Below are 13,197 nucleotides of genomic sequence, written 5' to 3'. Positions count from 1 at the left end.
TATATAAAAAATAATCATGCATATACTTTGTACGACATTTTTTTATTATCTGTATTAAATATTACTTAATTGTAATGATGTTAATGTAAACAATAATTTTAGTTATATATTGTATTTTTATACCAATTTTGTACTTAAAACAATAAAATAGTTTAATGTTACTTGATTTTATAATCATAAACAAAACTTCCACCCACTTACTAAGGTTCTTTGAAACTGAGAGGTCGATTTATATAATTTATAGTATCTGATTTCTATCCAAATTTTGTGGACTCCCAATTTTTTAGATCTATAGAAACTTGGCAGCAACAATAGAGGAAATAGAGTAAAATAAGAGTAGAATACCAGATATCTGCAATAAACAGCATCAATAACACATTTTCTTTCATATTTTTAAATAAATAATTTCAAATAATTTTGGAAGAAAATAATACCGTGAAATATCCTACAAACGTAGATGTATCCTACTTCTTCACCAGCAAAAAAATAAAAATTCGATATTACTGACATTGCTAGTAAAGGACTTGTTAAAACACAATGAATTCTTCTGGCACTTATTGGCGACATATATTTTTCTCGAATGTTAATGCAGTATTCACTTTTTTCAATTGACTTTGTTAAGTTTTCAATGTTTAATCCTATACAATTAAGAAATGCCCAAATAAAAATATTGATTTGCATTCCATGCCAAACAAAAACAAATATAAAGCACAGAAATGAGGCAAATAATTTATTGAAATTCGACTTTAACAACGGTGTATAAATATATCTGAAAAACATGAATACAGTTCTTCTTATCACCAGTTATATTTTTTTTAATAATTCGGAAAAATGATATATTGTTTTCGGATACTATACCTTATAAGAAATTTGTATAAACCCTCATCAAAATATTTCCACATATCAGAATACAAATGAATTCTTGCAACACATTTTGGCTGGGAAGGGGCTTTAACGCGATCAATTGCACATAAGGTATGATTTAAGCCATACACTACAACATATTTAATTAGAAAAAATTGACCCATGCAATATCCTAATCCATATAAAGCCCATGGATTTAATGATTCAACAACCTAATACAAGAAATGAAAAAAAATTGTTTGAAATACATTTTGACATTTCATTAAATATTAATTTTACTAAATACCAAATTATAGAATATGTTGCTTTACCTTAGGATGATAATGCATTGCGTTAAAATACAGAAAATGTAAAAAGAAATTGGCAAATAGTATCCAAAATGTGTATCTGATTAAATTTAAAACAAAATATCCAAGTTCTGTTAACTTCCAGGCTTGAAACGGTTTTTTTATCTGCAACAGTTTATACATTGCTTATAATAAAGAATTTATTGAATTACATAAGTAATAAGAAAAGTACTTTTTACATACAGAATCAATGAAATCATGATATAAAATCAATGGTCCTAATTGTAATGTGGGCAAATATAAGGAGTATGCTACTGCCCACAAAAAACCCTTTATGAAATATGTTGTATCTGTGTAATCGTCATCCACACATATTTGTTTATTATCAATACTGCAGCTAATACTTCTTAATTGAATCCAACACATCGTAAGAGTTAAAAGATAATGTTCTTCATCGCTTAATTGTAGCATATTTTGAAAAATGCCATCACGAATTTTAAGGAAATGTATCAAGAATAGAAAACATGTATTTATGAACCATATAGTACGGTCTTTGTGTTTATATGTTAGAATATATAGTATGCTTGGTTGAATTAATGCACATAATGTCCCTAATATACCAATAGAAAAATATAAGAATGAAACAGAAGTGAAAATGTACCAGTAACACAATAGCTGTAAAAATATGATTAATTAAATAATTAGTAAGAAATAGATTAATAGATTAAAAAGTATCAAGATGTCGAACCATAGTATTCTGTAAAGCTTTTATAATGTAACTAACAGAATGATGGAGAAATATCCATGGCATTAATCTAACTATTAATGGCATCCATGTATTCCATTCTTGATCTGAAACATCTTGTTTTCTTCCTAGCCATATCCATCCTTGTGAAAAATCATTATAGATATCATGATAATCATTGAAGTCTAAAAATGATAGATACCATCACACAGTGAAATTTTTATACTTAAGATAAACAGTTTTTGACTCTTACAAGTACTAAATAAAGATACTTTATAAATAGAATAAAGGACAGCACTAATCCAACAGAAAAAGTAAAACAGACTCTCATATTTTGGCAAGTTTGTAACTCTGTTTATCACTGCTGTCATTATTAATTGCAATTGAATTTGCCGCCTTTTCTGTGTTTAAAATCTTAACAGTTTGATCTGCAAATATTTCACAACCAATGTCCTAATGTCCTAATTCAATTTATAAATTAGAACCAGAGGCAAAACCCACGCTTGAGTTTTTGGTCTGCCAATACAATGGTTTACAACTGATAAATTGCAGAGATCCGATACGTTTGGATTTCACGTTAGCAAAGTTGTCAAAAGTTTCGAATCCATAGCAGATATGTATCTGTGAAGTCAAATTAGGATCCAATCTATGTATATATGCTAAAACGTGGGTCAAATGATAGTTTCAAAAAGTTTTTAGCTCTAAGCTTTAAAATTCCAAGTTGTTGCTTGCTGCGGAGACAGAATAGCAATATAACAGACGACATTTGTAGTTGTTCCCAAATAGAATGACAACATTATCAAACACACCGAAAAAAAATCTGGGACCCAAATGTGTAGACTTTCATTTCTTCTGTTAGAATTACAATACTTTTTAAAAAAATCAAATATGGTTTTTTCAAGAAGGTTTCTTCCTTTATTTAAACAAATAGGTCTAAAAACATGGTTAAAAACAATCAGAGCGGCAGAGATAGCAATTGACAATAAATCATGTGTGACACAACAATCAACCACATCTGAATTGAGGTTAAATTTGAAACCAACTCTCTCTTGTTTGAAACAACAGGATCTTATTATTTTTCCTTAGAACATACAATAAGAAAAAAGGTTCAGGTCAAAAGAAAATTTTTGTTATATTCTATATAATTAATAAAATAAGATAATTATATGATTTTTCTAAATGTAAATTTATTTTTGGAAGATCAAAGAAACGTATGGTAGTATATATAGTGTGTATTAAAAATTGATAGATTGTAAATACACACAATTTAAGTATAAGTATAAAAAATAATTCGTTTTTACATATTCACATAAAGAACAATTGGACAATGGTCACTCCCATAGACCTTGTCCCTTATAACATTGTCGCAAACTTTATCTTTAATTCGTTGCGACACCAAAAAATAGTCCAATCGCCTAAAAAAATATAAAGTAACATTAGCTTAATTACATGTCTAATTTTAGCAATATAAATATTTGTTTTTACTTACCATCCTATATTCTTACTACGTGCATTTGCAAAATATGACCAGAACGTGTAAACACCTGTTTTATCTGGATACAGGGCTCTAAATGTATCAACATAACCGTCCTCTAAAAAGTCAGTCATACCTTCTCGTTCTTCCTTTGTAAACCCAGCATTTTTTGTATTTGTTTTCGGATTTGTGAGATCTGTGTACATTACAAAATATATAACTGTTTACTCTATTAATGAGCATAAAGATCACAAAAAAATATACGTTACCTATTTCTTGGTGGGCAACATTCATATCACCACAAATGATCACTGGCTTTTTTTCATCTAGGTTTTTAATATAGGTCTTAAAAACTTCATTCCACTGTAATCTCTTTGGTAATGTTACTAATTTTTGACCAGCATTAGGAACATCTAAGACATTAATTAATCACTAAATATTATAAATGTCCATGAAAAAAACCATTTAGATTAATTAGTATTACATAACTTACAAACATTAACAAAGAAAAAGTTTGGATACTCAGCAGTAATTAATCTGCCTTCATTATCAAATTCATTGTCATTCAGACCATATTTTACTTCAATTGGCTTCTCTTTTGAATATAATGCTAATCCACAATATCCAGGCTTCTTACCTATTTGTATAACATAAATAATTTTAATATCTCTGCATATTTTAAGTTTATGTATAACAAATTAAAAATATTATTACTATCAAGAAAATAACGATGATATCCAGTTAACTTTACTTCATCTGGTATTTTCTCTTTATCGCATTTAGTTTCTTGCAATGCTACTATGTCTGCATCTTCTTTTTCAATGTATTTCATTCCATTTTTCTAAGTATATAACGATACTAGTGTATTATTAAAGTTTTCTTAGAAATTAAAGTATCAAATATATTAAATCTTTTACCTTAAGAACTGCTCTGATTCCAGAAACGTTCCAACTCGAAATTTTTAAATTATATTTATTTCCTTCTGCATTTAGTTTATCACAATCAAAGTTGATTTCATCCAAGTTCGACTCAGTCTTATTCATCATTTGCTTTGGTTCTGTTTTAGCTCGCTTTGCAGCAGGCTCCTCAGTATCATTCGCACTGCGTTTAGACCGTTTAGGAGTTGCATCTTCAGATTTTAACGTTTTCCCTTTCTTTTTCTCAACTTTAGCTTCTACAGAATCTGCCTAAATTTAACAATACTCATTGTAGCTAAAGTATATATAAAGTCTAACATTTAACGTTACAATTAAAATGTTACAATCATGTGTTTAAATAAGAATATCTTAAATCTACGTTATTACATTACAAAATAATAAACGAACTTGAGGAAATAAATTATATATTTTGCTAACCTTTCGAGCTCTAACTCGTTTTGGCGGCATACCGGTTACTTTTGTATGCACGTAAAGATTGCTTAGAAAAGTAAAAATATTTTAATACATATATATATATGTAATGTTAGAAAGACAAGTATACTCTTTGGTTTACAGCTTTTCCATTCCACTACGAAATTAATTACAGATTTCAAAACTTATAGATACGTCTGACGAAGACACAGTCAAAGCCAGCACGATATTAAATGAAATTTGAAAACAGCGCCGAAGCACAAAGCATCCACACAAACATAAACTATAGTATTTCTATATACTGTGAACAACACATGGAAAGATATACCTTCTGTAAATTTTATTATTTTCTAAATTGAAACAAATAACTAATACTAGTAGTAGATTTCTGAAAAGTAATTTCCTGATTTGTATTTCATGCTAAATACATTAATTTTTGTATTTGCGTTACGTTACGTTACAACGCTCTATACAAATATATGATGCATGCCAGAAATCGGAACTAGAGACAAAGCATTTTCGCATACTGCTCTGAAATATGCTACAAGGTGGCAATATGGAGGCAGGTACAGACAGTATCCACTGTGGATTGGATGCGCAGTAAAATGGTAGGGATAAAAATGCTTACAATGAGAAAACCCAGCTGTTTACTATGGTGAAGCGTGACTGCTCTGAGATCTTCCCTGCAGCACATTTCAGAACAGTCTCTGAAAATGCGTTATATACATCTGTCACATACAGTAACTGTGAGCCCTACTTTTATGGAATTGCATGACAGTGTTTTTACACTATGTTCATCTTCTAATTATTGCAGAGATATTAATGAATTTACATTCGTATACAATTATTTGAAGTAAAATACACATCAAACTAACAAATTTAATTAAACAAAACATGTTTAGCAATAAAAAAAGTAATTTACCACCAAGACCTAGTATTCCTAATCCCGTGCATATGTTGGAAGATCTTGATCATGCTACTGCCGATGACATAGCATTTAAAATAATAAATAAAGGTTTAAATATATTTTATCAAAGACCTGAAATGATTATTAAGATATAATAATATATGTATATTTCAAATTATACTTTACCTTGAGGTTAACACATACACTTCGGCACTGTTATTTATAAATTTGTTTTTAGATGAAATTACTGGAGAAAATTTAAGCTCGAATTCTTCTGATACGTATCAGAAAGTTAAAATGTATTTGAACATTAAAGAACAATTACAACATTTGGAAACCACTCTTCAGAAGAAGGAGGAACAATTGAAAACAGATAACGAGGAGATAAAGAAGCTGGCAGATGATATTAAGAAACAAGCACAGGCTGCATTAATAACATAAATCTTTTTATATTTATCAGTTACATTTTAATCATTAGAACATTACTTTTCTTGAGAAAAAATCGATTTGTATATTAATTTTACCTTAACTATGTGTGTGTATATGAATAAACATTTTGTACAAAATCTGTTTACCTGCAGGCACATTCGAACTTTTTATATTGGTAGACAAGTGACATGTCTCACATAAGATGACTCTATTACTATTATAATATGTATTCACTCACAACAGATCGCAATATATATACACAACACTGTGGACAAATAAATGTTGTATTACAGTTATTATTTTTATCATGTACATATACATACATACTTTAACAAGCCCGATAATTATATAAATCTATATAAAAATTACAATAAAACAAAGTATTATGCAATACTTGAACTATGATTTGAATTTGTATAAATTTTTAAGTTCATACAAAGTTGGATATATAAATCGTAAAGAATATCTATTAAAAGGCACTATAATTGAATTATGAGATGTGATTATTTGAAATACTTGGACATTTCAATTAATTTATTATCTTATTTCAACACTTTACCTACCGGAAGTCTATTAATAAATTTCTTATTGACTTAATTTTTAATTTTGTATTATAAATAACCAACAAGTCATTATTGATAGGTTCAGTGTTTAAATATGAAACCATATAATTTTGTTTTAATTGTTTCGTCCCTTATCCAAAAAGTGTTACTATATAAATAGTTTAATATTGCACATTTGGATTGGTAAAAACATTACGATATAAAAAAATATGTATATTTTGAGGATGATATGATTGCTTGTGTCTACTATATGATCATTAATCATATATTACTAAAATATTAGAAATCTCAAAAGCATTTTCACTTGTGGTATAAATGTCATTGTGCTTAAACTTTAATAACTATGGTAATAACTATTTGATATGCATATTTCTCCAAAATGCTTTTAAAAATACTGTTGTATTTTACTTAGAAAATTAACGTTAATAACCGGGAATGCTTGTCATATTAGACCTTATATCATACCTAACCAGTGGATCATTAAGATAAGCACACCATGTAAAGCCTGGTGGATATCCTGAAAAAATCATGCAAATATTCAAAATTAGCAACACTGGTTATGTACTGTAAAGGATTATACCATTATAATGATTATACTCTTCACCAATAGAATTTCCCTACTATACACCAAATTTCACTGAACGTGTGCACATAATGTGAAAAAGCATTGTGTACCTTCTTTACATGAAACACATTTGTTTACATATATACGTATGAAGACAAATTGTACAATACTTACACAATACTATTTACTGAATAAGTTTTTTCATGTGCTGACAAAATGTGGTTCAGATAAAATATCAAATTGTGTCCCCTTTTGTCCAGCTGCATGCAAGTAACATCTCTGAATTAGTCAATGGTTAGTGACAAATACCTATGTTTTACAAAAATATACATATATATAGATTTACACATAAGGTATATTTAAGTAACAGAAACATAATAAATATGCTTTTATACAATAATTGTTACTTTAATGAAAAGTTTTTTCCTTATAAAAGAATATGTTTATACCCCCACCAAAAAACATCTGTATTATGCACTTATCTTTATTTATAACATTTTTAACAGTAAATATAGAAGTGCTTTACATTTTCCTTTCATATAAAAGTAGGAGAGCTGTTCAAGCCAGTTACTTGCAGCATTAAATGTTCTCAAACAGAATACAAAAGTATACAATATATTATATTCTTACATAATATATCAATATATTGAATTAGGACGGATTAAGAGATATGTAAGTATAATATCGTATGGCATTCACAACATTTTTACCATTTAATACTTCGCAGAGATTACAAAAGTTTTAAACATTTTTAAAACCAATACTTTTTTAGTTGTAAGTTACTTCAAATTGATGTATATCAATTTTATAGACTTTTTCAATATCAACATTGAAAAGTTATGTATCATTACATATACTTATGTTATGTATGATGTAATATCCATTAAACTTACGAATGTTGTAATATAATTCGGTTTGAAAATAATAATCACAATCGTAACGGAATGGTTACTAAATCATCTACTTTATCTGTAGTAACAAAACACGTACAATCTAGACTTCTCTTATGTCCTAGTTTTAACGTAGTATGCCACTATATTTGTAAAATGGAGAATATTGTTTATATTAAGTAAAAGCAGAATACAATGATTGAGCACAATAAATTTTATGTTAAATGTAACATATATTGGCGACAATTGACTACTGTATCAAGGATACATATAAAACTGGTTCTAAAGAAAATAATATAAGCGAATGTCAAGATAATTTTCAGGAAATGCACACAATCTAAACGATGTGTAGAGATAGTCGTTGAAAAGGGCCACAGTAAAAAATAGATATTAGGAACATATGATCAATTGGTGTAACGAATTGTAATCACATTATACTCATTAAGTGATCGGCCTTAGTTATTTACCACCAAAGTTTGGCAATATAAAAAGTGAACGAAATTTCAACTTGCCTCTAGGCTTGTATTTGAGATGGTCCTCAATGAATTGACAAGGACAACGGGCGGAGACACAATGACGTGGTGAAACAGATAAACCCGTGATGTCTCTGTTACGTTCCTGTGAGTCTATAACCAGATCAAGTCTCCGGCGCACAAAGTGATGCGCCCATCGAGAAGCATACCTCAGCAACAGCAACTCCGCCCGTTCCTGTCAACACATACCATCATCATTCAGTACCTAGAGCCAAAGTGACGAGAAAACTACAAAATTCACGTATTACATATATGCATGCGTCAATAGTAGACTTATCCTTGAAATATAGAAATTTCTCACTCAAACAATACATCGCTGTAAAAAAACAGCAAACAATGATTTTTAAAAGTATTAAGTACTTTTTTCAGGTAAAGTTTCTTATACACCTATGTGCCATTCGCCATTTTACAAAAATAGTTAAAATTGTAGTTCATGATCTTTTAATATTTAAGTATGTACAGCATATATTATATGTAAGAATATTAAAGACTAAAAATATTTTTGCAAAATATACACATATGTGTAATTTGTACAATTTCTATATAAATTTCAAATTGTATATTAAATGTTTAATACTATATTAGTCAACAAAGTAATATAAGCAATATTAAACTTCATTAGAAAGTACTTAATGCCTAATAAACTTGTTGCTGATAATCCAAATCACCAATAAAAAATATGGCTATTAAAACCGTTTATAGTTAAAAAAAGAAATAGTCAATAATGAAATGAAGCATCAATATCTTGCACGACTTATTTCAATGCAAATCAATTTCAATATTCATCTATTTCTAATGACACTATGTTGTGTACAAACGTAAATGATTATTATTGTAGAGCAGTTTAAGTGCTTTAATAATCTTTTCGATTTTTATGCTTTATATTGCTTTTATCCAATTCAATTATTAAAAACTGTTATCAAAATAGCTCCAACAAGCTAAAATATAAGCTTTGCGTCAAAATAACTGCATCACAATACTGCTTTCAAATGTTAAAGCATATAAAACAATTTTAAATGCCTCTGTCTTTAAGAAAATTACTCCAACTGGGACAAAAATCTCTGCCTCGAACATGTGGCTTATTACGAAGCCATTCCTCTATATATTGACATGGGCATAAAGCTGATGTTAAATGGCGAGGTGAAGAAGGATTTCCACCTTCTTCATCGACTGTCCAGTCCAACCGTCGACGTAAATAGTCCTTTGCCCAACGTTGAACGTAACGGCAGAATACTTGTTCACTCTTATCCTGATAGATTTTATTTTATTTTTCAGGAAACAAAATAAAATACTATTATACAAATTTATATGTAAAACAAGTGAAATTTAGTTGCATAAATATTAAAAAAGTAAGAGACATCATACTTTCAATACTAAAAATTTTAACGTTATTATATTAAATTCTTGTATCAGCAGAGAAAAATCTAAAAACTTAATGAGAAATGAATAGTTACCTGGTATAAAAGATGCTTACCTGCTTACGAGAGATTCTGGTAGTTGTGCTGCCTTGTATCACAATATCGCTATCATCGATATCCATTCGCTGTTGTAATTCTCTTTTACGGCGCATTTCCGAATTTCCATCTTCGCCGATAACTCTTCCTTCACGTTCCTCACGTTCTATTACTTCTTGCAACTTTTTCTGTTCCAACAAAATGTAACATGTTATACAAATGTGATGATTCCAACTGGAAATAATAGTTTCACAATATGACAATATAATATAAACATAAAAAGACTATTACAAAACATGATCAGGCTTAGAAATTTAAATCTACACACATCACAAAATGTCTAATAACACTTACGATACAATCTGTAGTATCAAAGTATATGAAGCAGAGATTGACTTTATGACATGAAATCTTCCCTCTATCATCCAATCCAAGCAATATTTTATGTCGAAGTAAATGCTTGTTCACTTGAGCCATACATTTCTCAAGATTATGGTTTAATTTTATCTTGACGAACATGCAAAAGAATATTGCTGCAGCATTGAGGACTAACCACATGACGCCAAGACCAAATAAAGTAAGACCAGTCACTCCAGAAAATAACAAGCCAAGCAGTACAATAAATGCAGTAAAGATCCAAAGAACAAGAATTCTCTTATAGCATACATTGTACATATTAAAACGTACATCATTTACAAGCAATTCCATAATGTGTACGTAATCTTCTACTGTAAGCTGTAAAAGATATATAATAATACTTAAAAATTCAAAGAATTTTATTCTAGCAACAAACAAATACTAATATTATTATTTAAAAAATGATACGAGTAAATAAGATAATTAAATATTTACCGTTAAACCTTGTGCCATTAATTCTTCTGGTACCAATTCTGGCCTAAATTTAGCTGGAGTGATCCATGGCCATTTAGTGTTAACTGGTAAAAGAGTAACAATAGTATCTCCATTAGCAAAACCTTGTCTGATGTTTCCAATGGGTGTGCTTATAACATTGCTCGCATTAGTTCGGCCATTAGATACATCTCTCAGATCAATAGTCTTCAAAGAAGCACTTTTAGGATCAGAGATTCTTACTTCGGACGGTACATTAAGTTCCGGACTTTCTGATGTAATGGAACGACTTAGACCTGACCTATCTAAGTTAATCTGGACGGATTCTGTTGGTATCACAGCACCTCTATATTCATTATTCTTAATTTGTGGATCATCTGCCTTTTCAATAGCTTTACTAATTTTTTCAACATTTACTGTAACTGATTCTGGCTTTATTACAGCTGGTGCATTAGTTTTAGTTTTCTCTTCCACATTACTATTATCTTTAATAGGTGTTTCATCTTCAAATTGGACCCAATTTTTTGTTCTTGAGGATATGCTAGGTGAATTTGCTTGCACATTATCGACTGTGTCTTGAGAACTCATTTTTACTAAAGGAATAATAAAAAAATTAAATTTAGTTAAACACATAAAGGAAAATTTTGAAAACAAATTAACAATCTTGAATTAATTGTCCATCAAGTGTCATTCCAATTCATAACATTTCTCATTTCCCACAATGTGAGCCCATTTAATTGGGTTCATGTTTGGATACCTTAAATAGATCTATATTATCAAATGATAATTAAAAAAAAGGGAGTGCCCATGAATGTGTAATTATGGTGCAAATATAATGCACCAAAACAAAACAATGGTTTTTTAAAATAATAAAAAAAGTGGACAATTAAATCGATTCGTCTTTTGTTCGGCAAGTGACATTACTATGATTTTGCTATGTTATTTAATCTGAAAAAAAGATTGTTGGTACATAGAATGCACCGAATATGTGCAGGGGAATAAACTCATGACCAATATTTATTTGTGCTCGATTCTTATTATCGAAGAAACAGATATAAAAATCATACAAATTGATAGGAATGTTGTATTGACAGTTTTATCCGCGTAAAAATGCATAACTGATATTTTGTTACCTGTTGTGATATGACCTATCTCATATCCGTGAGGTGAAAAGGTGCGTAATGCACGAAATCAAGGTGTGCAGCATTGAGATGGAAAGAGACGGGTGGGGTAAAGGGTACCTTACGATACCGTAAAATGGTATAGATATGCACATACATACACTTTTACCTGTGTAATAATTGACGTAAATATGTTAATTTGACCGTTCTGTGTATACGTTCCATTATTTATGCGTTATTGATTTACCATATAAGTAATAATCATTGTGTGAACAATTATATTAATTAAGATATTTATTAATGTGTTTCTGTTTGTGTACGATAGAATCACATACTTTTTGTAATTCCATATATATCTATATATATTGTATATATACATATATACACACAAACGCGACACCTACCACGAAATACACAGTTTAACGTTTTACAATTAGCGACAAATATATTCATGTACACTACATACATATGTATGAATACAATGTGCGTATAGGTTTCTATGTATATTCATACGCATGCTTGTTAATACATATCAAATTAGAGATACGTATACAAACGTGCATTTACGTTGAACTGTAGAGTATGGAACAGTATGGAATATGAACCCTCTCCAGAGTTGTTTGGTAACCTCCCTACTCCCTAGCGTCACGTTTTTTATCCCCACTATGACATTGCGCATTTAACAATGCGCAGACATTTAAAAAAAGGGAAACCTGATGAGAACGAAAGAGACAATACCAAAACAAGCGATAGATAATCAAGCTAGAAGCTGTCTCCAGAGAAGTTAAGAGGGTGTTCACGCCTGGGCTTTTAGCGGGCCAATACGAAGTTGTTTAAATTATAGTACGAATACACCGTGAAATGCAGGGATCAGATATCTGACATGAGTGCAGCAATATTCAGCTTTGAATTATCAGCCAATTGAAACATAGCAATTTGCTGCATTCTCTTAATGTAAAAGCCTCATTGTCTGCGGATATGTTTGTTGAATTGAAAGATTACTGTATTGTAACTTTGACACTACACATAGTGTCCGAAAATTATGTTACTTTAAAAAAATGAGTTATTCCTAAGGTCATTTCAAGTAATTTTTTCCTTAGCGAAATGCAATTCACCTTTTACCAGTCAAGTTTGTCTCTCACCGGACCGTGTTTACCATAATTCGTG

At 29.6% G+C, this 13,197-nt stretch overlaps 2 protein-coding genes across 4 annotated transcripts; both read right to left on the bottom strand.

Annotated features, from left to right (window-relative positions):
- Nucleotides 1–127: 127 nt before the first annotated feature.
- On the bottom strand, nucleotides 128–2,793 carry Rasp (protein-cysteine N-palmitoyltransferase Rasp). Of its 3 annotated transcripts, none has more exons than XM_078184014.1 (7): nucleotides 2,150–2,793; nucleotides 1,900–2,081; nucleotides 1,395–1,826; nucleotides 1,176–1,316; nucleotides 859–1,076; nucleotides 435–769; nucleotides 128–352 (listed from the first exon to the last, which is right to left on the bottom strand). In XM_078184014.1, exons 1-7 carry the CDS (start codon nucleotides 2,265–2,267, stop codon nucleotides 255–257), a joined length of 1,524 nt encoding a protein of 507 aa, XP_078040140.1. In that variant the 5' UTR covers nucleotides 2,268–2,793; the 3' UTR covers nucleotides 128–254. The 3 variants fall into 3 exon arrangements, with proteins under 3 accessions (XP_078040140.1, XP_078040142.1, XP_078040143.1); XM_078184016.1 differs by having other exon boundaries at nucleotides 2,398–2,793; XM_078184017.1 differs by having other exon boundaries at nucleotides 2,169–2,196.
- Nucleotides 2,794–3,045: 252 nt separating this feature from the next.
- On the bottom strand, nucleotides 3,046–12,985 carry LOC144470988 (uncharacterized). The gene is made up of 14 exons (XM_078182619.1): nucleotides 12,598–12,985; nucleotides 10,913–11,502; nucleotides 10,415–10,795; nucleotides 10,081–10,248; nucleotides 8,586–8,781; nucleotides 7,044–7,135; nucleotides 5,642–5,721; nucleotides 4,726–4,786; nucleotides 4,288–4,557; nucleotides 4,085–4,211; nucleotides 3,864–4,007; nucleotides 3,640–3,783; nucleotides 3,386–3,566; nucleotides 3,046–3,311 (listed from the first exon to the last, which is right to left on the bottom strand). The coding sequence occupies exons 1-14, from the start codon at nucleotides 12,707–12,709 to the stop codon at nucleotides 3,194–3,196; spliced, it is 2,664 nt and encodes an 887-aa protein (XP_078038745.1). The 5' UTR covers nucleotides 12,710–12,985; the 3' UTR covers nucleotides 3,046–3,193.
- Nucleotides 12,986–13,197: the final 212 nt, after the last annotated feature.

This window comes from Augochlora pura, chromosome 6 (assembly GCF_028453695.1).
Source record: "Augochlora pura isolate Apur16 chromosome 6, APUR_v2.2.1, whole genome shotgun sequence".
In the NCBI taxonomy this organism is placed as follows: Eukaryota; Metazoa; Arthropoda; class Insecta; order Hymenoptera; family Halictidae; genus Augochlora; species Augochlora pura.
The sequence above is the reverse complement of the archived record's forward strand: the minus strand, read 5'-3'. Positions and strand labels throughout refer to the sequence as shown.

Bases quoted from the DNA above. Each gene is read 5' to 3' on its own strand.
- LOC144470988 (XM_078182619.1), bottom strand. From the start codon at position 12,709: ATGCGCAATGTCATAGTGGGGATAAAAAACGTGACGCTAGGGAGTAGG. The intron at 4,558-4,725 runs GTTAGCAAAATA...TGTTAAATTTAG, and splicing joins AACGAGTTAGAGCTCGAAAG to GCAGATTCTGTAGAAGCTAA. The intron at 3,567-3,639 runs GTAACGTATATT...TAATGTACACAG, and splicing joins TGTTGCCCACCAAGAAATAG to ATCTCACAAATCCGAAAACA.
- Rasp (XM_078184014.1), bottom strand. From the start codon at position 2,267: ATGACAGCAGTGATAAACAGAGTTACAAACTTGCCAAAATATGAGAGT. The intron at 1,827-1,899 runs GTTCGACATCTT...ATATTTTTACAG, and splicing joins AAGCTTTACAGAATACTATG to CTATTGTGTTACTGGTACAT. The intron at 1,077-1,175 runs GTAAAGCAACAT...TTCTTGTATTAG, and splicing joins CAATGCATTATCATCCTAAG to GTTGTTGAATCATTAAATCC.